Source organism: Sphaerodactylus townsendi, linkage group LG09 (genome assembly GCF_021028975.2).
Source record: "Sphaerodactylus townsendi isolate TG3544 linkage group LG09, MPM_Stown_v2.3, whole genome shotgun sequence".
Lineage (NCBI taxonomy): Eukaryota > Metazoa > Chordata > Lepidosauria > Squamata > Sphaerodactylidae > Sphaerodactylus > Sphaerodactylus townsendi.
In genome coordinates this window covers 55,483,031-55,510,657 of record NC_059433.1, presented here as the reverse complement: position 1 = coordinate 55,510,657, position 27,627 = coordinate 55,483,031, and the positions used below count along the sequence as shown (strand labels likewise).

At 43.7% G+C, this 27,627-nt stretch overlaps 1 protein-coding gene across 1 annotated transcript; it reads right to left on the bottom strand.

Moving 5' to 3' along the window:
- Nucleotides 1-331: 331 nt before the first annotated feature.
- LOC125439445 (transmembrane protein 68-like) lies at nucleotides 332-23,134 on the bottom strand. The gene is made up of 7 exons (XM_048508549.1): nucleotides 22,978-23,134; nucleotides 11,866-12,009; nucleotides 10,722-10,886; nucleotides 7,764-7,954; nucleotides 3,616-3,676; nucleotides 2,139-2,278; nucleotides 332-340 (listed from the first exon to the last, which is right to left on the bottom strand). Exons 1-7 carry the CDS (start codon nucleotides 23,132-23,134, stop codon nucleotides 332-334), a joined length of 867 nt encoding a protein of 288 aa, XP_048364506.1.
- Between the last annotated feature and the right edge of the window lie 4,493 nt (nucleotides 23,135-27,627).

Genomic DNA, 27,627 nt, shown 5'->3' with positions numbered 1-27,627 from the left:
CTAGTCAAAATCCTAGAAATCAGCCTTGAAAGGCAATTGCTCCAAATTACTGGTTTGGCAAGGTTTAGTGCTCAGTAACCCACTAATCTAGTTCTAGCTTAGTGTCTTGCATTACAGAGGCAAGAGAAACTCTGAATTGTTGATCCACTGCCATCCTCCCATGAATCTTTGTGGATCCCTAACTTCTCTATATTGGGAGTGACAGACAGGGAATCTGATGGGAGCATTAACCTTTAGGAGTGAAATGCTTACAACATGTGGACAAATGCTTACAACATGTGGACACATTTCTCTAAGTTCCCCCAGTGGGGAAAAAGCAGAAATCATGAGATTAGGCTTTCTAAGGAGAAGAAGCAAGGATTAATGAAGCCTAATGGGCAAAAAGTAATGTAGTCTTTCAATAATGTGAGGAAAGGGGATAAGACAAAACCAACCTTATTCTAGCATCTTGAGATCCTGAAAACTGGGCTTTAGTGGCAGGCTTTCACACATTTTGCACAAGTTCAGTGGATGCCCATCACTGTACATATGGGTAATATGTGCTATCCACGATGCTTCTAATATGCTCACCATGTTTTCCTAGTTTTCATGTCTGTATGTGTGCATATAGCTTTGGAATGTGTGAACCAGAATGTATATTAGAGCATATCAGAGCCGTATGTGCATGCAAAATACATCTGTTTCCTCCTGCTCAGACAAGATGGCAAATGTTTGTATTGGGAGGATTTACATATATGTAGATATAATATTTGGGAAGGGCCCTTTTCTAGCTATATCCACTTTCCTTCCCATCCATATTCCAATACATCCCATAGTCCTCCAATGTTCAAAGTGGCTTGCAAAATAATTAATTAATATATAAATCAATATAAAATATGTAAGAACATAAGAAATGTATAAATGTATATAAATTACAATGCTAATAAAAAGGTCATCTAAACATATTTAGGACATACTGGACACCACAGTATCTTTTTAGTAAAGTGTCTAATGGTTGGTCTGCAACTTACAAGACCCATCTCTTATACATACTATTTGGGTCTGTCCAGTTATTTGTGGTTTTTTTGGAGGAACTAACCAGTGATATAAATTTGGTATCAGGATATTCATTGATCTTAAAGAATTCTTGTGCGCTTGTAAATTATCGTGTGTCAACTGGAGACTGACATATGCCTTTACTGTTGATAAAAAACTTATACATTGACATTAGAATGTTAAATGGCCACCTGCACTAATCCAGTGGATTCAGAACCTTATAGTCTCATTAACATTTAAATGTATGGCACAGAGAGGACCACTGGGCATGGGACATGTTTTTAGATATTTGGATTTTTTCCCTACCTGCTTATATATAGACTGCCACCATTACTGTTACATGGGATTATATTTTTCTTTCTTTATTGTTAAGGTAATTAAATTATTTAATTTAAAAATCTAAACATAGCACTACCCTTGCAAAATGAGCTCTGAGCATTGAGCACACCTGCCATCTACTGATCCTGCCATCTTATTAAGCTCTTGTTCAGCTGACCCCAAGGACTAATACCTGTATATTGGGTCTTATAAGGTCCCAGCCTCAGAGCCTGCTCAACAATCTGAACAAACTGTGTGTGTGGTGAAGATTATCTCTTGTCTTTTGGATACTTGCCACGTGTCCATCTTGGACAGAGTTACCTGGCCTGGTCCTTCTGACTTCTGGGTGTCATTCATATTGTAAACTCTTGCCTGCCCTGGCTCCTTCTACTTGTCCCTAGCCCCAGTGGACTGACAACTAGCTTCCCCTAAACCCACAAACATAAAATGCTTGGGTATGGAAGCAAATGTTCATTACCAGAGGCAGAGCGAGGGAAACTGCTCCCAAGGCACGTGCGCGCCCTGCGCCCCTGCTGCAACGGTGCTTGTACTGGCATGCCCCAGCACACCCTTTGCATGCCCCCACCAAGCCCCCACCACATCACGCACCTGGGGGGTCGCCCTCCTGCCCCATTCGTGCTATGCCACTGTTTATTCCACACATTTGTTCCTGTACAAAATTACCAATACAAAGCAGTGTAAAGAAAGAAAACGGAATTGGATGGTTGCATTAGCTTTGACAAGGAATTGGAGGTTGCATTATCCTTTAGTGTAAAAAAACTTACTTTTTCAACCAGTTCTTCAGCAGTTATACTTGGATCGTAAGGAATGGGCTCTACAATATGGGTTCGAAGTTTAACTGGAATGAACCCATATGATGGAAATAATATATATCGTATTCTTTCATAAAGCCATCTCATTGGCCCTGTGACATGAAATCGAGATAAGATCGGAATCACATTGATATAGTGAAAACACACTCATTTAAAATAAAAACAAGTTTGTCCAAGGCCTTGAAATTAAACATTAGCAAGGAGCTGACAGAGATACCATAGGCATCTGCAGTGGTGGGAATCTAATTGTTTCTTACAAGCACCCTTTTAACAATGGGTTCTGCCACAGTCATATGAACCTGCTGAATCCCACCACTGGGCATATGATAATTTGTTTCTTTCATCTACAGCTGAATAATTAACATTTAGATATGGAGAAACAAGAGGAGCAATATCTTGGATGCATATCCAAGGTGTGAAAAATCAGAATAGATTAATATGTGTTAATAAAGCATCATGTCTTTATTAGAATATCATACTAATTTTAGGAAAAACCAGGATTAAATTCCTGATCTTCTATGCAAGATGGCTGGGTGACCTTGCATCAGTCTCTTTCCATCTAACCTATTGTGCAAAGTCATTTGTGAGAATAAAATGAAGTAGAGTAGAACAACATTCAAAGCTACTCTGAGTCCCCAGCAAGAAGAAAAGAAGGCTATATATCTAAATAGATAAATGCATATCTTGGCTGTAATATAAAACCTGCAGGGCATAGATATCATATTGAACCATGCCAAACAAGTCATTCTTTACAAACTTATATCTGAAAACTATAGCATAATACTTCAACTAAATATTAGTGGGTAAAATGTCTTGAAAAGGTTAGTTTACAATTGTCCATATAATAATAACCCAAAAGAGTTATGGTAAAAGAGACACATCTCCAGATTTTTAAGAACCTAAGGTGTTTATTTCAAGTTACTGAAAGGTCTGCATAAATCTAACAGGAAATTCTGCTGATATAGTCTATCAGGACATCTCTATGCAAAACTGATATTTATTACTACATGCAGGTCTGCCAGTTTCCTGCTGGGGGTGGGTGATCCCCTGCCCCAGCTCCAGTTTCTCACTGCTGCTCTTGTGTCTGGTCAAAGAAAAATAATGGAATAAAAAAGATCCTGGCAACAGTGTCATGTCAGTCCCAGGGAAAATCCAGAAGTGGCGTCAGCCCTCTCAAAGAATCACTGGAAATTTTATGGATGTCCCCTGGAAGTGACATTACAACAACACAAATAGTGTTTCCCTATGTCCTCTCCTCCCCCACCCCCCTGGACTCCTGCCAGTTGCCAGCCAGCACTTGGCAACCCTATAATATGTTTTTTTGTGTGAAACAGTCTAACTGAACCCTACAGAGAAAATCTACAATTTTTCTGTGCACAAACTACAGCCTAAATAACACATTACTGAGTATATATGACAAATAACTTACATATATTTCCAAATGTTCTGTATCCTTCCCGGATGTTTTGTGTAAACATAGGTATGATTGGCTAAAGAATGAAGTAAAGGAAATTATGAAGACTTAACTGTATTTCCCATTGTGAAATATAAGGTTGGCATGCTTGAAAGAAAGCCTTTAATAGGAAATACTGCAAAGGTAGTGAGAACCACAGTTGGGGTAGTAAACCAGGGGCTAGGCTCACTGCTGAAGAAACAACATGAAATCCTCTCATTTGCTTTTGGAAACTAAGAGGCAGGTGATAATTCTACGAAATACAGATTTGTCCCAGGGATTTTCTATTGCTGATCTGTGCCCCTGAACAATTACCACGGTGTGTATCTATAGAATATGCTGCTCTCAGCAACCTTTCAAACTGCAACCATCCTCTGCCTCCAGTCTCTTGCAATCTGGATGTTATTTCCCTATTGATACACCCCAAGGTTGCATTAACCTATTTTGTTGCTGTGTCATATTGACTGCTTATATTTAACTTAGTGTCCATCCTAGAGTCCGCAAGGTTCTGTCCTGGACTCTCCTTTACACTTACTCAATTGGACTCTCCCAATCTCCCTGATTTATTTAGATTACACTACTTGCTGGACAAGTCTATCCTCCTCTCTGTATGATAGTGCTGACTTTCTCCTGGAAATTATTAAATGCCAGTAGATTTCCTTTCACTTAACATTTATTTCCAGTATTGTATATTTATATATATATATAAAAATATGTCATTTACTATTGCTGTATTGTTGTCTATGCCAATAAAGGCTTGCTGCTGCTGCTGTCCTGGACTGAATGCTATTCAATATTTTCATCAACGACTTGAATGATGGATTAGAGGGCATGCTAATCAAATTTGCAGACGACACCAAAATAGGAGGGGTAGCTAATACCCCAGAGGGCAGTTCAAAATGACCTAGACACATTAGAGAGATGGGCCAAAACAAGCAAAATGAATTTCAACAGAGATAAATGTAAGACACTGCACTTAGGCAGAAAAAATGAAATGCACAGATTAGGATGGGTTACGGCTGGCTTGACAACACTACATGAGAAAGGGATCTGGGAGCCTTAGTAGATCACAAACTGAACATGAGTCAGCAGTCTGATGCGATGGCATCTATTGAAGGGGCCTCAGTAGTGTATCCTCCATCCAGAGAGAAGTGGGGGGAAAGAGGGGGGAAGTAGTGTGTGTTGTCCCTGCCCCCAGTTGCCTGTCCTTCCACACTTGCAGAATAATGCACTTTCAATGCACTTTCACAATTGTTTAAAAGTGGATTTTGCTATTCCCCATAGTGCAATCCAGCTGCAAAGTGGATTGAAAGTGGATTGAAAGTGCATTATTCTGCATATGCAGAAGGGGCCCTAGTCACAGTACGGCTGTCCTGGAAGTAAATTATGCTTAATTTCAAAGCAACCAAAGCCTTTTTTTTCTAGGGCTGGAAACTGAAACCACCCTCATCACACTCATGACAATCACTGAACCTATTATAAACCTGAACTCACAATGTCAACAGTGTTTTGAAACTGGTATAACTTCTGGGCCTGTGATACTACTTAATTGTGCAATTCTTCATCTTGTTTCAAAGCACTGCAGCTTTAAATCAAGACACTTCAGACTTTGAAGCAAGGAGAGAACATCTAATTCCAAATTATTCTAGAACTGTTTGTAATCCTCTGTTCAACTGGACAACATTTTTTTTAAAAAAATCTTCAAATACATATTAAAATATTACAACATTATTTAGACAAACAGAAAGGGAGGCTCAATCTTGTCATAAGTAATTAAGTAGGACCTGTCTAGGATTTCATCATAAGTCAAATTCAATATTGTACTGACTGCTGCTGCTTTTCAGATTGGCCACTAGGACATTACATCCTGTTGAGATCCCTTCCCTCTGCAACCCAGGATTCACCCCCAAATCTCCAGGCATTTCCCCACTCAAGAGCTGGCAACCCTAGCACAGACTATCACCAACTCAATTGTTAATGCTCCTTATGAAGGCTATAAAAGATAGTAACTCTCTGGGATAGCACAAGACATTATTACAATAACCCCCTTATGTAACCCAGGGTATTCTCCATTACTGCATATTGGAAATAATTTCCATATTTTGCTCATAGCACAGCATTGCATATCGGTAGCCCCTTCCTTAATGGAGATACAAGGGAACAGTCATATCTCAGTGGTATATCTCTAGTAATATATGGTATTTTAGTGCGGTTTGAAAAAAAAGGAAAAGAAACCAATAATCTTTTTAAAGAGAGGGGATATTTTGATTATGGCAGTTCAATCACCAACAAATGGGCTGGAGGCAGGTGGGAGTGGGCAGGACAAAGAAAACCAATGGCAATGTTAAACACAAGAAAAAAGCCAACCCAATAGAGGTTTCCAGAAAAAGGTGGGAGTAAAAATGGCCACGAAAAATTAGAAGAATCTCAGGGGAAAAAACCAAAAAAGAAGTAAAAACTAAAGGCAGAAACATATGTGTGGAAATCAGGGGATACTAAAGCAGTATGGGGCCAGAACTGACAAAGAAAACCCATGCAGAAAAGCGCATAATGTACCATGTCATGTACTACTTCAGGCTGGAGCCCTGCTGGACTGTTATGAACAGGAGACTAACAAATCTGCTGAATCTTATGCACCTCAGCCTGACTGTGGATCAACCAAGGAATGCTGATGTGACCCTACCACAGGTGGAGCCAAGAAATCCCTGCATTTATTTGCCTCAGATGACCCAGTCAATGTCAGGAACTATGATTGCCATTCAGTTTGAAGCCCTGTGATTGTTACTCAACATTCAGATCTACTGGACTACCAGAAAGGTCAAGTTCTACTATGTCAAGCGGATGAGATGAGGAGCTGTGTACCTTGGCATCTTTTGTTGTCATTACTATTGTGAGGAGAATCCAGATGCGTAGCTGGGCCATACAGCACCCAGTGCGCACTCTGCATTTCTTCGCTCGGGCCTCCCCCCCCATTTGAGCCATTCATCTCTGGAAGTGCAGGCTGGGAAAAGCGGTTCCCGTCTCACTCTCTGAGGCTGAAAATGTTCAGGGGGAACTAACTACACTTCCCAGGTGATCTTGGGGCTCGCAATGTCTCCTGGGAAGTGTAGTTCCAACCAGGCCGATTTCAGCCTCAAGTGAACAGGCTGTTTTTCCAGCTTACACTTTCAGGCTGAACTAAAGTAAATGTGGGGAGGGGGGCACCGCAGGTGTGCAATTTGTAGGGGTGGGGCAATTTGTGCCCCCAGGCGTGTGCCCAGTGCAACGTGCCCCCCTGTCCCCTGGTAGCTTCACCTCTGGGAGAATCTATCATCTTCCCCAGCAACTGTAAAAATAGAAAAGGAGGAAGAAGAAGAAGAAGAAGAAGAAGAAGAAGAAGAAGAAGAAGAAGAAGAAGAAGAAGAAGAAGAAGAAGAAGAAGAAGAAGAAGAAGAAGAAGAAGAAGAAGAAGAAGAGTTTGGATTTATATCCCCCCTTTCTCTCCTGTAGGAGACTCAAAGGGGCTTACAATCTTCTTGCCCTTCCCCCCTCACAACAAACACCCTGTGAGGTGGGTGGAGCTGAGAGAGCTCCGGAAAGCTGTGACTAGCCCAAGGGCACCCAGCTGGCATGTGTGGGAGTGCACAGGCTAATCTGAATTCCCCAGATAAGCCTCCACAGCTCAAGCGGCAGAGCGGGAATCAAACCCGATTCCTCCAGAGTGGAAAGTGGCAAAGTATGCCTGGCCACATTGAACTTATTGCAACTTCCCATGAAGTCATGTGTGTCCTGAAGTGGGTTTAAAAATCACGATACCCCTCTGAATCACAATACCCATTCATAGATACATAGTTTGGAATTAACAATGTTTCACCGAAAGCTTTTTGAAAACTTTTCCACTGATTGATATGGATAGTAGGTCACTCTAAAATATCTTTTTAGACTGTGTAATGATTAGGTAGAAAATTAGGATTAATTCAATTTAGATTTTCATGTTTAAGCATAAATTGAATCTTATAAGGAAAATTAGACCAAATATCCACGTGGTATGATATGTAATGATAGTCCACGTGGTATGATATGTAATGATAGCCAGTTTTCAATCTAAAAAGCGATAAAATGATAGTCACGGAGTAATCACTCACCACTTTTGCATCTATGGCTACTTGAGCAAACTCTTTACGGTTCCCCCAGATAAGTCTATAAGTGTTATCTCCATAGTTTTGCTCTCGAAGTCCACCTGGTGCGATAGATAGTAGATGACCTTTCTTTAGCATTTCAACACATTCTTTCTTTGTCTTACACATACCACAGATCCTCAGATACCATTCTGTACCTGCAAACATGGGAGCAAGAGAAAAATGGCAAATTATTATTGTGCATTTATTATATCTTTATTTTTAAAGAAAGATTTACAAAATAGAATGCATGTTATGCACACATTTTCACCTTGAGTTGTAATGAGGAAATTATCAGTATGGGCATGACACCATTTTCTTCTCCTTTAGTTTTCTACTTCTCTGACAGGGTTTTGCTCTCCCCGCCCCCCCTCCTTCGCCCTGCCACCACCTTAAGTTGTAGATGGTAAATTTCTCTAGTTGGGGAAGAATGGTCTTGGAGAGAGAACTGTCAAAAAAGGTTTGGTTTAAGCACTGAATATTAGTCTGATCTCTTCAAGTGTCCTTATCCTTTTAAGAATGTTAAACAATGTTTTCCATTTGGACATTTCTTTTACATATATATTCACTAGAAGGGCACCTGTGCTTCGCACGCATAGTTCATCACAGGCTCTCTATGAATTTCAGGGTGACATTCAGCATACCTCTTTACAGCCTGTTTGTGAACTTTGGAGTTACATGCAACATATTTCCTCACAGCCTGTCTGTGGACTGATGGGTTTGTTTTTGCATATTTTGCAGCAGCTTCCTGTAGTTGTCTTTTTCTAATGAAATGTTTTATTGCTCTTTCACCTGGTGGGCTCCAAAAGATGTCATGTGGAAGCAGCCGCTGTATTTTTGAGATGCAGAAAGGAAGTGTTCTGCCATTGGATGCTAATGAGCGAGAAGGCTGTGAAGAGGTTCAGGGTCGGGTTGAAGGGCAGGGAGCTGGACTGTACCGCCACTGCAGCACATTCCTGGGGACTCATCCCACCACTTCAGAGCACGACACCAAGCACAGGGTGATCGGAGGCCGAGAGCAGTAAACTTGTTTCCTCAGTAATCAATCTGATGTCCATATGCAAAACCCGACAAATGTTTAGTAGTCCAAGGTGATAGTGTGGTTTTGTAATCTGTTTTGATTGGTGTATTCATGGCTGTAGCCCGATTAATATTGGTTAACATGAGGGTGGGTGGAGGAGTACTTTTTCACAGTCTGTTAACTTCAGGGTGACATTCAGCATGCTTTTTTGCAGCCTGTTTGTTGAAGCTGGTGGTGTTTAACTGTCACCCTTAGAATGTTCGTGCAGCATGTCTGTGGACTGAGGGGCTGGTTTGCCCCTAGAATGTTTGTGCAGATGGCCAAAGGTGAGCAGTTAAAACAGTAAATGTGTAATAACTCGAGAAAAACTGAATATTTTGAAAAATCTTTCTTTGTGAGCACCTAAACCACCTAATGAACCGGTGTGCCAAATTTCAACTGTGTAGGTTCGGTGATTTTTTAGTTCTTTTGATGAGTCAGTGAGTCAGTCAGTGGTATTTCGTGTTTATAGATATAGATTTTTGTTTCATTTCATATACCAATGGTTTTTGATGGCACCATCTGAACTTACTCTGGTTGGCTGTTTCAGAGAAGAATCACAGAGTAGTGTGGGAAGGCTTTTTTCTTTATGAATGGGATTTGGTTCTTGGTTTTGATCAGGGATGTTTTCAAATATGTATCCTGGCTTTTGTCACAATATGTATCACCATATGAAATCTCTAGGTGAGATTTTTGGGTAACTTCAGGGATTTTTTATATAATTCCTAATAGCAGTGAGAAAGAAGAAGAAGAGTTTGGATTTATATCTTCTTTCCTCTCCTGTAAGGAGACTCAAAAGAGATTACAATCTCCTTTTCCTCCCCCCCCCCCACAACAAACACCCTGTGAAGTGGGTCAGGCTCAGGGAGCTACAAAGAACTGTGAGTAGCCCAAGGTCACCCAGCTGGCATGTGTTGGAGTGTACAAGCTAATCTACTTCACCAGGTAAGCCTCCATAGCTCAAGTGGCAGAGCAGGGAATCAAATCTAGTTCTCCAGATTACAGTCCACCTGCTCTTGACAACTACACCAAGCTGGCTCTCAAAGCTGAACCTGATTCTTTTTTTTTAAAAAAAATACTTGCTATAATATGATTAAGCAATGCTAGGAACTTTGATAATGTATTGTCGTAGGCTTTCACAGCCGGAATCACTTGGGTGCTGTGTGGTTTCCGGGCTGTATGGCCGTGTTCTAGCAGCATTCTTTCCTCACGTTTTGCCTGCATCTGTGGCTGGCATCTTCAGAGGATCTGATTCAGCCCGGAAAGCACCCCAACTTTGATAATTTCAGCATTCATCTTCACAGTGATTATAGAATTAACTTTTTCGCACCTTTTTTCTATTCTGCTCAGTAAAAAAACCTCTTCTATTCTCAATAGAAGATATAAGTTTATACACATATTTAGTCTGATTTGCTGATAAACTGTAGAACTGAACCTGATTCCCCACACTGTTGCACTATCTGAGCCAGACATGTGCCGGGGGAAAATGGTGGTTGGGGACAACACCTGCTCTGGGTGTCCTCCAACCCCAACCACCCCCCACCCCCGTGCCCCAGCACCTCCCCACATGATCAAGTGGCATGTCCCCATTAGCAGTATGCCACTGATCAGAGTTAAAGGTTGCATATTATTATATTGTACCCAAGTATAAATTTAGCTGCTTTGCATGGACACTATTATTTTACTCATAATTTTGTTAATTTTAAGGTACTGCCAGACTCCTGTTTAGTTCTGCTACAATACTAAAATTTGTTTGCCCCATTGAAATTAAAAAATAATGTTTTTCACTGGAAGTAAAATCAATAAATCTGTTTGCAATTTTCATTTAAAATATGCCTAATAAAAGATTCAGAATGTTTTCTTACATGGCAAATTTTCAATAAGATGATCTACCACACTGGCACTGGTTCTTCTTTTGATGATGAAGAGTTTGTTAAAAAAAAGGATATAGTCCATAGGCAAGGCTCCATGATAATAGATCACAAGTCCTGGGCCTTCAGGTAGATTTTCAGTTCCACAGATCTCATAACCTGTCAGTGGTACAAGATTTTTAAAATTATAATCAAAATCTTTATTGACATTCAAAACAAGGATAAAATAATGTTATCACTACAAAATGGATTAATTAATCCACATGACACTTATCCTGAGGCGGTACAACATAATAGCATCACTATTTTAATATAGAAAAGTTAAGATCCAACATGAGAGGATGCATAGAAATTTTTGGAGGACAGGTGTAATAAATATATAGCTAAGGTCATTAAGAATATTGAGATGGGCCTGAAAGCTAGTCTGCGTAGAGTGAAAGCTAGTCTGCGTAGAGCTGTGAATCTGGAAGAAGTCTGGGAAAATGATGGCAATTTAAGGGAGCTGAAAATTAGATCCCAAAAATTGCAGCGCTGAATGCAGGGCTTGGCTGAGCTGATCCCAGGCATCTAGTTCAGCTCAGAAGTGGGCTTTGGAGGTGGCCGGGAAAAATTGAATGCAGGGATTGATTGAGCCAACCTCTATATTCAGCTGTGCTTCCTCCCCCACTTCTAAAGCCCAAGAAGGAAATTGATGGAAATTTTCCAACTCCTTCCATTAGTGGAAAATTTTGTTTGGTTCCAATACAATATGTGCCCCATTGCAGGGAGGGGGAATATAATCATGGCAAGGACCCTTTTCATCCCATGACTCAGTCCTAACCTAATCGCCAGGTGGTAGGGTTCTTTTAGGCTGAAGTGCGTGCTTTTATAGACCAAGCCTAGACTAAGGTTGCTAATCTTACGAATGATCTCCAAATTATGCAGATCAGTTCCCTGAACAAAAATGACTGGCCAGTACACCAGTGAGGTCCTTCCCCTCTCAAACCCTGACCTTACCAGGTTCCACCACCAAATCTAGAGGAATCCCTATCCAGGAATTGGCAACCTGGCAGGTGGCATTTGTGAATTAAAAACATGATCAGACGTTCTTGTCATGGAATCCTTAACAGCCAAACTACAGGATAAAGGAAGTGCTTACCGTGCAACACTTTCCCCAGCAAAGTCATAATAGATGCCATCAAATATCTTGGCCTGTCCCATTCTTTTCTAGAAACATCTTCTGGCAGGTTATACAGTTTTTTATAAATGGCATAGAAAGCGGCATTTAAATAGTGTAGGACTCCTACAAAAAAGTTGCTAGAATACAATATGAACATTGTCACTAACCACACCAAGATATATGTCTTAAAGTCTTGATAGCCTTCCAAAGAGTGAATCAGGAAAGCTGTAAATTCCTGACCCAAAATACAATTCGTGATTTGCGTCATCTTTGGGGTAAATGGTGCATATGAAGTACAGTTTCGGTCATAAAATCACTTCACTTCTGTCCTAAAAAAAGGGAGAATATACTATTAATAGGTCTTCTTGCTACAGCATGAACTAGGCAGCTGTCAATTTGGAACACAGCTTTTCTGTCAAGAAAGGGAAGAAAGCAAGCTTTCTGTGGCTATTCCTTTCTGACCTATGGCTGAGCCAAGCCAGTCTACTCCTTGCTGTGGTGTTTTTCATTCATTCATTCATTCGTTCGTTCGTTCATTCGTTCAACTTATATCTCGCCTTATCCCCATAGGGCTCAGGGCAGCAAACAACACTGATATAAACAACATGCATCAATAGTCATCATCAGGTCAACGAGCAACAATAACATAGCACTGCAAAATAGCAAAAATGTCAGTATCATCAATATGAAACAAGGAACAAGGTTGGCCAAACCCCCAAAAACTTGCCACATGGCAGGAATTCGTATTGGCGAAGTGCAGCATACCAACAATGACTAAAGTGCACATATGCAATATTCACAAAATACAATTGTCCTGCGCCCGGGGCGGGGTCCCCTCCGGGACCCCGGTTGCCAACCCACCTTCCCCTGCCCGGCAGCTGGACTACTGGGCTCACTCCTGCTTCTCCGAGGAGTGGATCAACTGAGATAGCCGCCTTCAGCTTACAGGATGCTCCGGCCACCCACAGGTAACTCAGGGTCTGCAGCCCTCTAGGCCAGGCGAGCAGGGAAGCCTCCCGGCCCTGCCCAGCTCTGTTCTCCCTCTCTCTCCTGGCTTTGGGCACCTCTCCCTGCCTGCCGTCACTCCTCTCCTCCCTGTCCTTGCTCTCTGATCTCTTTTCCTCCTCCCTCTCTGGATTGTTCTCCCCCAGGCCTTTCCCTTCCCTATTCTGCAACTCTTTTCCCAGCTCTCCTCCCCTGCTACGCTCCTACTCCCTTCCTCTCCTTCCCGTCCACTCTCCCTTCTCCCTCCGACCTCCTCCTTCTTAATCCCTCGCCCCTTAACGCGGGGCTCGAAAACCCCGCCTCCCCGCCTCTTGTCTCCCTGTCAGCCTCTCTAATCTCAACAGCCCGAGAGGACTGAAGCTGGCCGCCGCTGCCGGGTAGGATTTTCGTCGGTCGGCTTCCTCACCGACCGACCAATGTGCCGCTCATGGCCGGCAGAGCCTGCCTGAGCCCCAGCCCGTCGGAAGAGGGGAGGCTGGCGGTCCCTGGACACAAGGGCGCGACGGCGCTGCTGCTCTTGTGCAGTAGCCTCCTGCGCCTACTGTGAGCTCGCCTCCCTGTCAGTGTCATACAGCGGGGCCCAAGGCCGGGGAGGGGGTCGGGGTTACCCCCGCACCCGGACAACAATAATCAGGAATGATTCCATGAGTCCATATATGCATATATGCACTTTAGTCATTGTTGGTATTAACACTTCCTTGTGCAATTCCTGTTGTGTGGCAATTTTGGGGGGGTTTGGCCAACCTTGTTCCTTGTTTCTTGTTTAGTCTTGCCCTCATTCTTCCTTTCCAGTATCATCAATATTACATAACATAACTGCATAGAATAACAATGTAAAAAAAGTAACTAACATATCAATAGGTGAACATTGCACATAAAAGAAAGTCAGTAGACATAACATAGTAACATAATATAATTAACATCATGACATCATTAACAGAATCATAACATCATTAGACATCATTCTTTCCTAGAAGGAAAGAACTGAAGCTACATGAGTTGCTATTCAAGCCATTTCCAAATATCCCAGTATGTTATAAAATGACTTTAAAAACCCTACGGCAGGAGATTGCAGAAGGATGCTGATTGAGTTCCCTGTGATTCTCTGAATCCCATGGAACTTCGTCTTGAAATTCAATTACATGTTACAAAGACTTCACATTTTCTGGAAGTTATTTACACAGGTGTGTGGTTTCCCAAGCAAAATCATAACTGTGGAACATGGGATAGGAGGCTTAACATTTCTTTCTCACGGGCTTTGCAACCTATGAATTGTCCATGATCAGAAGTATTTCAAGAGGAGCAAAAGGTGTTTCTCACTCTAGACACAGAAATCACTTAGACAGATTTATCCTTCAGTTCATCGATAAGCCTAATTTCATATCATATAAGTGAATAGGGCAGTGAAGAAAAGTAAAATCCCATTGTTCTGACAGAGCAGGTATGGCTTCCATTCATTGCAAGGAGTGACTTAGCTAAGAACCAACAAGGTTAGGAACCAAGAAAATAAATAAATAAATAAATTATATAATCAACACTTATTGCAAAATGCACATAATCTTTAAGTTATAAACACTCTATAGTAATTAGAAGCGGAATGAAAAAACAACCATGTAGAATCACGCATGGTTCATGCATGGTTGAAGTAAGAATTTTTATTTGTTGTAAAACATAGACATTTATGGTTCTCTGGCTGAAATTTTAAAGGAGGTCTTCCTTGGCTTTGGAGTAGTTTCCCTGGAACTTTCATTCTAATGGAAAACAAATAAATAAAATAAATATAAAAATCAAATCAAATCCAAACAAATAGCACTAATAACACTATTAAATAACACAAGACAGATAAACACCTACATTCTTTGGAATGAATCACAGAAGACACAGTGGAATCTACAGCCACCTTGACTATACAGTACATATGGTTTGCAAACACTTTCCATAAGCAGCTGTGGATAGAAGTGCTCATGGAAAGGCTAGATAGCCATGGAGCCCATGATGTTTTAATTACTAAACTATGCCTTCTTTCTGCAACCAATGGTATTGACCACCAGCATAGAAAGACTTTGACCAATGCAAGCTGGAAGAATTAGAATCATAGAGTTGGAAGAGTCCCCAAGGACCATCAAGTTCAACCCCCTGTAATGCAGGAACACACAATCAAAGCAGACAGCAGTCCTTTCAGATGGCCATCCAGCCTCTCTTTAAAAACTTCTGAAGGAGACTCCACCACACTCCAAGGTAATGTGTTCCACTGTTTAACAGCCCTAACTGTCAGGAAGTATTTCCCAATATTTAGGTGGAATCTCATTTCCTTCACCTTGAACCCATTACTCCTGGTGCTAGTCTCTGGAGCTGCAGAAAACAAGCTTGCTCCCTCACCAACATGACATCCCTTTAAATATATAAACATAGTTATCATGTCACCCCTTAACTAGAGATGGCAGTTCTGGAGCTCCGACCCAGCGGTTCGGCTCGAGCTGGGCGTGGCTTGGGCAAGCTCGGGTGCCGCTGGGCTGAGCCAAGGCCCTCCGAACATCAGCCACTCCGAATCCATGAGGTTCAGAGCAGCGAATCCCCTGAACTGCAGCTCACTTCGAGCCTGGGGGAAAAAATCCTCCTGCACACAGGACGAGCCCTCCAAGGGCAGCGTGGAATCCCTGCCCCCAATAAAGAAAAAAACCTCCCCTGCGTCCATGCAGATGAGCCCTGCCCCGGCAAAAGAAAAAACCCTTCCGGGCACATGTAGCTGAGCCCTGCAAAAAAGAAAAAAAACCCTCTCAGCCAGCAGTTTAAAAATGAAAACAAACACTCCCAGCTGGCAAGGTTTGGCTGGACACACACACACACACACACACACACACAGACACACATACACACACACACACACACACACACACACACCCCTGTGGCGCAAAACTTCAGCACCCCAACCCAAAATAATCCCCCGCAACCCCCCAAATTCCCCCAGCAAACTCCATTCATTCAAAAAAAAAACCAAGCCGGGGAAAAAAGTGAGATGCCAGCTGATCCCACTAGCCAGCAGGGATCCTGTGGGGGGGGGGGCACACACACACACACACACACACACACACACACACACTCCTGCGGCAACACAACTCCAACACCACAACCCAAAATAACCCCCCTGCAACCCCCCAAAATGACCCCACTCACACACTTGTTGCTGCTGCTGCTTCCCAGTCCAATGACTGAATTATGAATGGATGGAGCAGGCTAGCACAAGGCTGGGCTGCCGTATTGTGCTACTGCTGCAAAACTGGGGATATGGGCACCCACTTTGAGGGCCCATAACTTTGCCCCCCTGAACCAAACTGCACCAAAATTGGGGGGGGGGGTATCATCAGGAAAGTCTACTGATGATACCGTGCAATTTTGGTGTTGATACACCCAAAAATGTGCCCCCTGCAGGACAAAATGTGAAAACAAAACAAAAAATAAAACCAGGATTGGATGGTCCTCCATCCTGCAGGATCGGATGGATCCGAGCCTGGTAGACTCGGAGCTCGGCCGATCCGAGCTCCTCTATCCAAGCTGGCCCAAATCCGAACTGGGGCCGAATTTTTTGCCCATCTACCAACCTTACCCTTAATCTTCTCTTCACCAAACTAAACATACCCAGTTCCCTAAGACTCTCCTCGGAGAGCATGGATTCCAGATCTTTTATCATTCTTGTTGCCCTCTTCTGGACCTGTTCCAGCTTGTCAATATCCTTCTTGAATTGTGGTGACCTGAATTGCACACAATATTCCAGGTGAGGTCTAACTGATGCGAAATAGAGAGGTACAATTAATTCCTTCTAACGAGACGCTATACTCCTGTTGATACAGCCTAGAATCACATTTGCGTTCTTGGCTGCTGCATCACACTGCTGAGTCATGTTCAGTTCGTGGTCTACTAAGACTCCCAGATCCCTTTCCCATGTAGTGTTTTCAACCCAGATGTCATCCATCCTATTTCTGTGAATTTCATTTTTTCTGCTTAAATGTTGTATCTTACATTTATCTCTGCTGAAATTCATGTTGTTTGTTTTGGCCCAGCTCTCTAATCTTTCCAGGTCATTTTGAATTCTGACTCTGTTCTCTGGGGTATTAGCTACCCATCCTAATTTGGTATCATCTGCAAATTTGATTAGCATGCCGTCTATTCCGTCATCCAAGTTGTTGATATAAATATTGAATAGCACTGGACCAGGACAGAACTCTGTGGCACCCCACTAGTCACTTCTCTCAAGGATGAAGATGAGCCATTCATGAGCACTTTTGAGTTTGGTCAATCAACCAATTACAAATCCATCTAATAGTAGCATTGCCTAGTCCACATTTCACTAGGTTACTTGCAAGAATATTATGGGACACCTTGTCTAAAGCTTTACTAAAATCAAGGTATGCTACGGCTACACCATTCCCTTCATCTACCAAGCTTGTCACTCTATCAAAAAAGAGATAAGATTAGTCTGGCATGACTTGTTTTTCAGAAATCCATGCTGACTTTTTGTGATCACAGTATTCCTTTCTAATAAGTGCTGGCAGACTGTCTGTTTAATAATCTGCTCCATAAATTTCCTAGTATTGATGTCAGGCTGACTAGATGGTAATTATTAGGGTCCTCCTTTTCCCCTTTTTGAAGATGGGGATAACATTAGCCCGGACTTTTCCTGTTCACCAGGAGTTCTCAAAGATTATAGCGAGTGATTCTGAGATTTCTTCTGCCAGGACTTTTAATACCCTGCAATGTAGCTTATCAGGGCCTGGAGATTTGAATTCGTTTAAAGTATCCAGGTGTTCCTGCACTCACTCTTTATTTATTTTGTGCTGAATTTCTCCTACTGTTATCTTCTGTTTCATTTTCCCCTGGATGAGCACCGTTTTCTTTTTTGGGAAAAGACTGAGGCAAAGAAGGTGTTGTTGAGTAGTTCTGCCTTTTCTCCGCCCCCTGTTAGCATTTTGCCATCTTCTCAATGCAGTTACTCTATCCTATCTTTTTTCTTCCTTTTGTTACAGACATAACCAAAAAAGCCTGCCTTGTCTTTGACTTGTATTGATTCAACAATGCTGAATCGGCATTAGTTCTGAACAGGGATCTTTAAAGATCTCTGGGTTGAACGAATGCCAATTCGGCATTTCTGAATCAATACAAGCTGATCCGAATGCATTGTATTTGGATCAGCTTCTATTTGGCCATGTCATATTTCCAAGCCTAATCATAGCTATTTTACAGGGTGATAGGCTTCAAATGTGGAGTCCAACAACCTTGTCTACCACATTAGCCAGTTTCCCAGGGAACAGTAAGGGGGCGGGGGGGGGAGATAGTAACAAATAGGATTGCACATTAGGAGTAGCAGTGCTCTTTGCCCAGTTACAGGAGTTATTTCTTCCAGTGTCCAGCAGTAGAGAGGCAATAGATACCGGTTGTCTCTACAGCCCATTCCACCCAAAAAGAAAGTGAGATGAACTGGCTTGCTTCCCTTCTGATCACTGTTATTGAAAGTGAGAGAGGCAGTGGCCAGGACCTTCCTGACCCACAACTTTGTCTTCCTTCCAGCTGCAGGCAATTCTAATAGATTTACAAAATGATCAAACCAGACTGTTTATGAGTTACGGACTATCGACCCTACACACATCTTTGTGGAATAATTGTACAATCCTTTACATACTTATAAACCTACTGAAGCCAATAGATTTAGGGGGGAATCTGCTATTTCTTTCGTCCCTAAACAGCTGTGGAATCAGAAATTATATTTGGAGGTCATAGGTGACCTGCTTGAAGACACAATTGGTTCAGCCATTTATAATAATCTATTGTAAATATGTAACAGAAAATATAAGAATACATTTAGAGAAACCAATACAACTATTTACCCATAGTCACAAAATTCAGCTTCTAGAGTTTTGCAGCTATCTTTTCTTTCATCAGAAACATGTGAAAACCTACAGAATTAATAACCTGATCATGCTTATCAAAGAATTATTTCCAATCCCAATAAAAAATGGGACTCCCAACCCCTTCTCATATCCCCATGCCATTACCTCTTTCCTGCTGCAGTTACTGTGGAGCCTTTGATTCTCATTTCAGTTTTTAATTTCTTCTGTTTGAACCCTCAGAGGATTGCCTAGACACTGATTTATGGTTTGTAACTCAGAAATGTATTAGCTTTTGGAACATTAGCTTTTGCAACACAAGTGTCATATAGCTTTTGCAACATTCCAGTATATCAAATGCAGGAGAACAGGATGTCCTGAGACTGAGCCTTAATCTGATGGCACATTTTATTTCTTTGAAAATTAGGTCACATATATATATATTTATATGATGGAAGTTTGCAGTACGGAAAATTCAAAATGAGCCACTCACTTCCAGGCTGCCCCCCATCCCCAAAAGATCAGCCTGGCAACCTGGGTGTGACTTATTCCTTGTAGCATCAGTTGAAATAATTCTGTATGTTATTTCTATGATATAGCAGTATCATAGATCTCCACTTAAACCTTAAGGAGATTTTTTTCCCATTTCTGAATCACTGTTGTACTGCAATGGATGTAGGGAGAAATGTTAGAAATATCATTTGTAAAAGATATCCCAGATAAGCAAGTATTTTCCTGTCTTCCCTTTGTATCTTTCTGTACATGAGTCAAGTTCATATGGTTAGTCAGACCAAATAAATCCAGTTTCAGAAAAAGGAGAAAAAAATCTTTAATTGTATGATCATTCATTCTTTACAAAAAAACAAAGCATTCAGGTGATCAACAATTGACTAACAACATATGAAAATATTGAAATGGTCAATTTAACATGGTCCTTTCTCCCTATATTTATCTTACCTGCTACAATGCTAAACAGAGATTTCCTAAAAAGCAGGGTCATATTATTCATAAGGCTGACTAGGCTGAAGCCTAGGGGCCATGCAGGGACTAGAGCCTTATTAATTTTATTTTTTTGTTGAGGCACTGTCACCAGCACCCTAGTATTCCAGGAGTGAAATACACTTTGCACTGTAGCAATACAGGTACATACAGGTACACACACACCCCAATGGTGCGCTAACATTAGAGTTGTGTCATCATGCCGCCTCCCCTCTTATTACACCTCCATGAGCAATACAGTCTTGTCATGACCTTGATCGTGTGTGGTTGAATGTTCCCATAAGCTGTTTGGACTAGCCAAAACATTATTTATAACTTTTTAAGAAGACCAAATGGCAGCCAACATGCACAATCAAAAGTCAGGATTTCAAAAGAGAAAAGAAAAGAAAAAAACAACTGAACTGTGAGAAGAGATCAGCAGACTTTACTTCAACTGAGTATTGGTGTCTGCGTGAATACTGAAAGTATAAATGATGGCATAAGCTCTGCTTCCTAAATGGCTGTCTGTGAATTTGCCTTGAAGTACCTGAAAGCCTAGGAGTCCAGCCCTGGGCTAATACTGCCCTAATAAAAAGCCCATGAAACTACTTCCCTTTGTAGCCTAGAAGAAAACAAAACTTTAGAAGATTATGGTAGCCTGCAATGCAGTTGAAAATTCTAGCAGTTACTAGAGTTGGTGATTCAGGGCACCCAGAACTGTGTTCCGGCCGATCTGTGTGGGTTTCGAGAGAGTTTCGGGCGTGCTTGCCCGACTCCGAGCTGCCCGAAACTCTCGTGCTCCAAAACCCATGGTTTCGGAGGAGCCGCTGCTCCGAGCTGTGGCTCCTCCGAGCCTGTAAAAAAAAAAGTGAGGGGTGGGATGCGAGCCGAGCTGCGCGATCCTTCTTGGCTGCTGGGAGGGGAAAAAACCTCCTCTTGGCTGCTGGTTTTTTTTAAACTTTTAAAAACTTTCACCTGCTTGAACTGGAGGGGAATTCGGAAGGTCGTCCTCCCAGCCAGCAGTCAGCAAGGTTCCCTTCTCCAAACTCTCCCTAGTTCAAGCAGGTGAAAGTTTAAAAAAAGCAGGGTGGGGGGAAATGTGAGCTGAACCGCGTAAACTTTCCCGGGTGCTGGGAGGGAAAAAAACTTCCTTCCAGCACCCGGGAAGGATTGTGTGGTTCGGCTCGTGTTCCCCTCCCCCCAGCTTTTTTAAACTTTCACTTGCTTGAACTGGGGATTGTTTGGAGGAGGGAACCTTGCTGAATGCTGGCTGGGAGGACGACCTTCCGAATTCCCCTCCAGTTCAAGCAGGTGAAAGTAAAAAAAAGCTGGGGGGGGGGGAACGCGAGCAGAGCCACGCATTCCTTCCCAGGTGCTGGGAGGAAAACAAAACAAAGCACATCCAGCACCCACCTGCCGCCGGCGCCATACTCCTCCCCACAAAAAGACCACTCCACCCCAAGATTCCCCCCTGCAATCCCCCCCGCAACAACAACAGTTTTTAAAAAGTTGGGGGAAAAGGGAATCCCCCGCTGATGCCGCTTCCTGCCAGCCGGCAAGGATCGTGGCTTGATGACCCAAACCACCGCCACCCCTGACGGTGCTGCACTCCCACCCCTCCAAAAACACTCAACCCCAAGATTCCCCCTCCCTCCACACTCAAAGTTAAAAAAACTGGGGGGAAAAGTAAAACCCCAGCAAAAAGAGAAGGAAAACAATTCCACTTGCCCTCCCAAATTCCACACCCCAAAGGAAAGCCTCCCACCCCCCAAAAAGCCCACCCCCACTCACCCAGAGTTGATCCTGCTGCCACTTGCTAGGTCACCAACTGAATGAATGGAGCTGCAGCAGGCCAGCCAGTACAAGGCTTGGCTGCCGTATGGTGCAGTTAATGCTGAAAAGTTGTCACTTGGCTAACTCTTGCAAGTGTTGTGTGTGTAAGAAGAAGAGAAGAAGAAGAAGAGTTTGGATTTATATCCCCCTTTCTCTCCTGCAGGAGACTCAAAAGGGCTTACAATCTTCTTGCACTTCCCCCCTCACAACAAACACCCTATGAGGTGGGTGGGGCTAAGAGAGCTCCGAAAATCTGTGACTATCCCAAGGTCAAACAGCTGGTGTGTGTGGGAGTGCACAGGCTAAACTGAATTCCCCAGATAAGCCTCCACAACTCAAGCTGCAGAGCTGGGAATCAAACCCGGTTCCTCCAGATAAGAGTGCACCTGCTCTTAGTCACTATGGCACTGCTGCTCCTGTGTGGGCCAGCAAGTAATCCCGCCCGTGCAAGCACGCCCTTGTTCCCCGCCGTGTGTGGGGGGCCTGCAAGTGATGTTCCCCTTGAGCCTGGGTCTGCTCCTGTGGCTGGCTGGCACCCTCAGAGGTGCTTGGTGGTGTCTCGGGAAGCCTGCTCTTGCAAGTGTTGTGTGTGTTCTGGGCTGTGTGCTGTGTTTGTGAGATTCTTTGTTCTACATCTGCACACTCCATTGCTGCCAATGGGGAATTTCTGGGGGTGCCTGCAGGGGGTGCATTTTTAGGCATATCGTTAATTAAAAGTTTCAGGGTGTCATCCTGGAGACTGTCCTGGATTACACCCCCAAGTTTGGCGCAGTTTCTTGACTCATGGGGGCCAAAGTTAAGGATTCCCAAAGTGCCAGCCACTATTTGATTCGCTTCATTGGGAATAGGGCCACCCCCTTTGGGAATCCATAATTTCGGCCCCCATGATCCAAACTGCACCAAACTTGGGGGGGTGTCATCAGGACAGCCTCCAGATGATACCCTGAAATTTTGGTGCCACTAGCTTTAAAAATTATGTTTTGTGTTTTTTACTGCTCACTCATTCCAGCAGGCTTCATGTCTATTATTATTATTATTTATTCCACTTTTATACCGCCCTCCCCCAGAGGGCTCAGGAGCTGTGAAACACAAAAAACAGACTTTTTTAAAAGCTAGTGGCACCGAATTTTCAGGGTATCATCAGGGGACTGTCCTGATTACACCCCTGCGCTTCGGTGCGGCAGTTTGGTTCTGTGGGGTAAAGTTATGGAATCTTGGGTGGGTTGGCCCATCCCCCATTGTTCCCAATGGGAGCTAAAGAGATGGTGGCTACCACATTGAGCCCTTCCAAGATTGTCGCGGGTCGACTTGAGGGTGTCGACTAGAAGTCTTTCAACAATTTTGAGTCCTCCGCATTGGTGATCGAAGGGCCGATCTCGCGCCGGACTCGACTCACCTCCCTCTCGCCGCTGATTTTCTCGACCCTGCTGGGAGTAAGGTCGAGTCGACCGCTGGACTCGGGTTATGCTCGAGTCGGCGTCGGGCGAATGCGGAATCTCCGCCGACTCGATGCTATCTATCCAGCCAATCAACGTGATAGTATGTTCGCGCATGCGCAGAAGCGGGAGACTCGTGGCGGCGGCGAAAAGCTTTGGACATGCGCAGAACGAGGGGGGTCGTGGCGACGGCGAGAAGTGCGCCTTAGCAAAATCCACGTGCGCGGAAATGAGCTGGATAGCCACATACGCAGATCGGGTGAGTCACGGAACGCGCGCTTTAATTGTAGAAAAAACGTTTTTCACTGAAGCAACGGGCAGAAATTGCAACATTTATCCCATCATTGGCCAATCAAACATCGCCTCCCTCCTGTCACCTACTCTCCCTCCTTTGTATAGCTTCTGTTCTGACGGATTTGTGGTGCTGGTAGTGCTAGGTGGCCAGTGGTGCTTTGAGAGTGTTGTGGCGCAGGGTGCGTTTTGTGGATTTTGTGGGTTTACCAGCCTACTTCTAGATGGATTCTAATGATGCAGCCTCTGTCTGCTCTGGCAGCTCCGGCTCCGGCTACAGAGGTCCAGCCAGAGGGATTCTGTGGAAGGAGGAGGAGACGCATGGACTTGATCGGTATTTGGGGGGAAATGGAGATCCATAAGAAGATCAAGAACCGCCGTTTCAAACCTTTCTCTTTTTGAAAAGGTTGCGGCTGAGATGCAGAAGAGGGGGCATCGTGGGAGTCCTTTGGAGTGCCGCAATAAGTTCAAGGCACTTAAAAGAGATTACAAGAAGGTGGTGCAGCACAATGCCATCTCAGGCAGCAGTCCTAAAACATGCGCCTTTTAATATGAACTGGACATGTTGCCGCCAGCAGTGCTACCATCAGGCCGAGGAATTGGACAAATGCGAAATGTTCGCTGTATCACCACCCCAGTGAATACAGAGCATCAGTCTCCTCTCACCACCATCTGGCAGGAAGACATCCGCCTTTCCAGCCCTGTTGCAGGGTCTCCAGGCAAAATTTCTTCAATTACCCGGGAGGGAAACAGGAGACTCAGCTCTGAGGTGACACATGCTGAAACGTTTTATCACCGCTGGAAACTTAATACTGTGTAGAGTTTGACATTTGATTCTTTTGCCATTCTGCAGTTCTTCCAGGAAACTCCTGTGAATTCTGCAGCCATGAGGAACATGCGGTCCAGAGGCATGAGATAGCATAGCCGGGTGAGTGCTTCTGCACACTTTGTGGAACGCTCTTCTGTATGCAAACTCTAATCAAAACCTCGAATTTCAAATGTACTATTGTATGCTTATGTGTGTGTGCATGCATGTGTGTGCATGTTGCAAATCCCTCTGCGAGCCTGGATGATACCACTCACACAGGGACATAATGAGGCAAACTGTACTCAATGTAGTCACTCCAGGTGGTCCCCTGTCACTTAAAATGCTGCCTTCGCGGGACCTCGCATAGCTTCACGCAGGAGCAGTGAAACACAAAACCAGCATTTTAGCATTATTCGAGATACCGTTCTGATGATAGCCAGCCAGCCATGAAGTTTATGTCCAGTTTCATGGACCCTCGCTGCGCAGCCCTTTAGCAAAGAATAACGTGGGATGGGTAATCTCTTTGAGGCCCACAACCTTGCACCCCCCTGAACCAAACTTCATGAAACTTGGCTGGTGAATTAATTGTGGCAGTCTCAAGATGGTACCCTGGAAATCTTGGTGCTGATAATTCCTCCAAAAATGCGCCCTATGCAGGAACATCCTAGAAATTCTGCCTAAGAATCTCTGTTCTATACTGAGTTGTCTGCATTAAGCTGTCACCGGGTGGTTGCATGACAAAGATTCTGCTTCCCTCCCCCATTCTTTGCAAATCTGATCCACTGAATGACATATGCTGCTTTGAAAGCGAGAATCTGTGTGTCTTAGGGTGAGGTCTTCAAGTACAGCACATGCAATGGATAAGGAGTTTCCAGTCTGGCATGTTGACGTGAAACTACTCCTTCAACCATACCTCCCATTTCATCTCAAAAACAGCATCAGACATTGGCCTAATCCAAACAGTGTGCTCTCATGTTTTCAAGTACGCTGATACCTGAGGAGACCCGTGGAGAACGCAGAGGCAACACTGCAGGAGCCGAGGGTTCGCTGCGTGTCTCTCTCCTCCCTTTAGAAATCGCGCAGCCGATGCTGCAAAACCAGTGAGGAGATGAGGCAGGAGAATCGCTAAGACTTGCGGAACTCTGACCAGGAGCATATGGAGACGACAGTCAGGACGCAGCCACCCAGGCTAGCATTGGCTCTCTGGTAGAACTGCTTAGAGACCGCTCTGCGGTACGGCCACATCCAGTATTACAACAGTCATCCGTCGCCACTCAGCACTGATGCTGTTCCTGCCTCGCGAGATGTGGGATAGAGGAATTGCCTGCCATGTTGAAGTTGAGGTTCCTCCAGTTCCCGGTGAACTGGAGGAGCCAAGATGAAAGTGGTAGGGAAACGGGAGAAAGAAAAGAAAAACACATTTTTGATTTGTAATTTTTATGTGTCCATCTGAATTTGTTACTTAAAGTTGTGGATCCCACCTACCATCTGAATTTGTTACTAAAAGTTGTGGATCCTACTCACCATCTGAATTTGTTATTAAAAGTTGTGGATCCTACCACCATCTGAATTTTGTTACTAAAAGTTGTGATCCTACCACCATCTGAATTTGAGCTACTAAAAGTTGTGGATCCTACTCATCCATCTGAATTTGTTACTAAAAGTTGTGGATCCTAATTACCATCTGAATTTGTTACTAAAAGTTGTGATCCCACCACCATCTGAATTTGTTACTAAAAAGTTGTGGATCCCATCTGATTGTGTTCTCCATCTGATTCTGCTAACAGTTCAAAAGTGTGTCTAATAAAGTTATGTTTCAAACTCTTTGAAAGGTGTTGTTCCTTCCTCTCCCTATGGTGGCCTTGCCTGCAACTCCAGTAAACAAACAGGTAACACCTTAATGTTTGGTAAAACTGCACAGGCCTACAGTGTGTGGAACATACCTTATAGTTCAAGCCCAGAGCCCAGTCTCTGCTCTGTCCATGCATGTTGGGACATACAACATGGATTTAATAGAAGAATCTGGCGTGTGTGCCTAATAGGGCAAACACTACTGAAAGTGATGCTGTGCTGTTTGGGGGGTGGGGGAAGGAAGGGGATAATTCACCCCAAAACAGCATCACAGTCAATGTTTTCAAGCTACTGTGGACACCAGATTCTTTTCTTGTGGGCACGAAAAGGGGCCCTGGCACAAACTGTAGCCCCAAGTACAACCTGAGTTGGATGCCCTCCCCCCACCCCGGCAGGTGGCCACTACACTCAAGACCAAATTGTTTTTGCACTAGGACATTGGTGCCTGCAGGGGGGCGCATGCAGTTTTAGGGCTATGGCACCCAAAATTTCAGCGTAATTTCTACCAAAGTGATCATCTCCTTATGCTACTCTCAAAGCTTGGTGAGGATTGGTATCATCTGGCGTCCTAAGTTATGGACAATTCTGGAAACCAAACTAAAAATTCAAACTCTGGGATGTGTTATCAGGAGAGTCTCCTGATGAGCAACATGAAAGTTTTGAGACTGTGCATCTGGAAATGTGCCCCCCTCAGCCTAAGGCTTTTAGTATCGGATTTGTCCTCCCTACTCAGGCTGCATTGGCAAGGTGGCAACCTCCTTCGAGTTTCCTAAATGAGTACCTGTGATAAAGGACAAGTGAGATATGGAGTGAAGGTTTAAGAAGGCACAACTTTATTATAATAAAACACCCACAGCCCACCCCCCAATGCATTTAACAACCCTTCCCCCTTAAATAACAACAACAACTATAAACAGAACTATAAATAAATAAATAACGACAGAACTGCAACAACTATAACAACAACAGCAGCGTAACGCTCACTGAGATGAGCTTGAGCTCCCCTGATGTTTCAGCGGAGCTCACGATGACTACGGCTGAGGGCTCGGAGGTGGGCGGATTCCTGGTGGTGTCCTCCTCCTCGCTGGTGACTATGCGGAGGCTCCCACCGCTCTCCCCCTCAGCCACCACGGGTTCGTTGTAACCAGGGTGGCCAGGGCCCTCCAGTTCGGGGCATCTCTGGCTCCCCAGGCGCTACACCTCGTCCTTCAGTCTACTCAGGCTTCTGTCCATTCATACTGTAATGCAGGGAAACACATTAGCAAGCCGCCACTGGCATTGCCAGAAGTACAGCAGTAATAATACAGAACAAATAAAAAAAAGCATTTCTGATAAGGGATATGAATGGTAGGGCTAAGGACATCTACTGCTTCGTTCAGTGATGTCCAAGATAAAAATCTGCCCACAGACGACATACAGAAGGATCGTGGGAGTGACCAATAAGTTTTGGTAACTTTATCTCAATCGGGGAGCCAGGGCGCATGTTGTGGGCTAAGATTCTGCTACTTGGATCTGATTTCCTTGAATCTGGAGAGAGTGTAGCAATTGGTGGGCCAGAGATTAAAAAGACGCATCGCTACATGGGCACAATCTTTTTTCAGTTGTAAGGCAGGAAAAGCCTCGTTTACTTATAAATGCACTTTAGTTGTGTGGAACTAAA

Coding starts and splice junctions, on each gene's coding strand:
- LOC125439445 (XM_048508549.1), bottom strand. CDS start 23,134: ATGCGCGAACATACTATCACGTTGATTGGCTGGATAGATAGCATCGAG. Junction 10,887..11,865: donor GCTGGGGAAAGTGTTGCACG/GTAAGCACTTCC, acceptor TACCACTGACAG/GTTATGAGATCTGTGGAACT. Junction 3,677..7,763: donor TAGCCATAGATGCAAAAGTG/GTGAGTGATTAC, acceptor TTCATTCTTTAG/CCAATCATACCTATGTTTAC.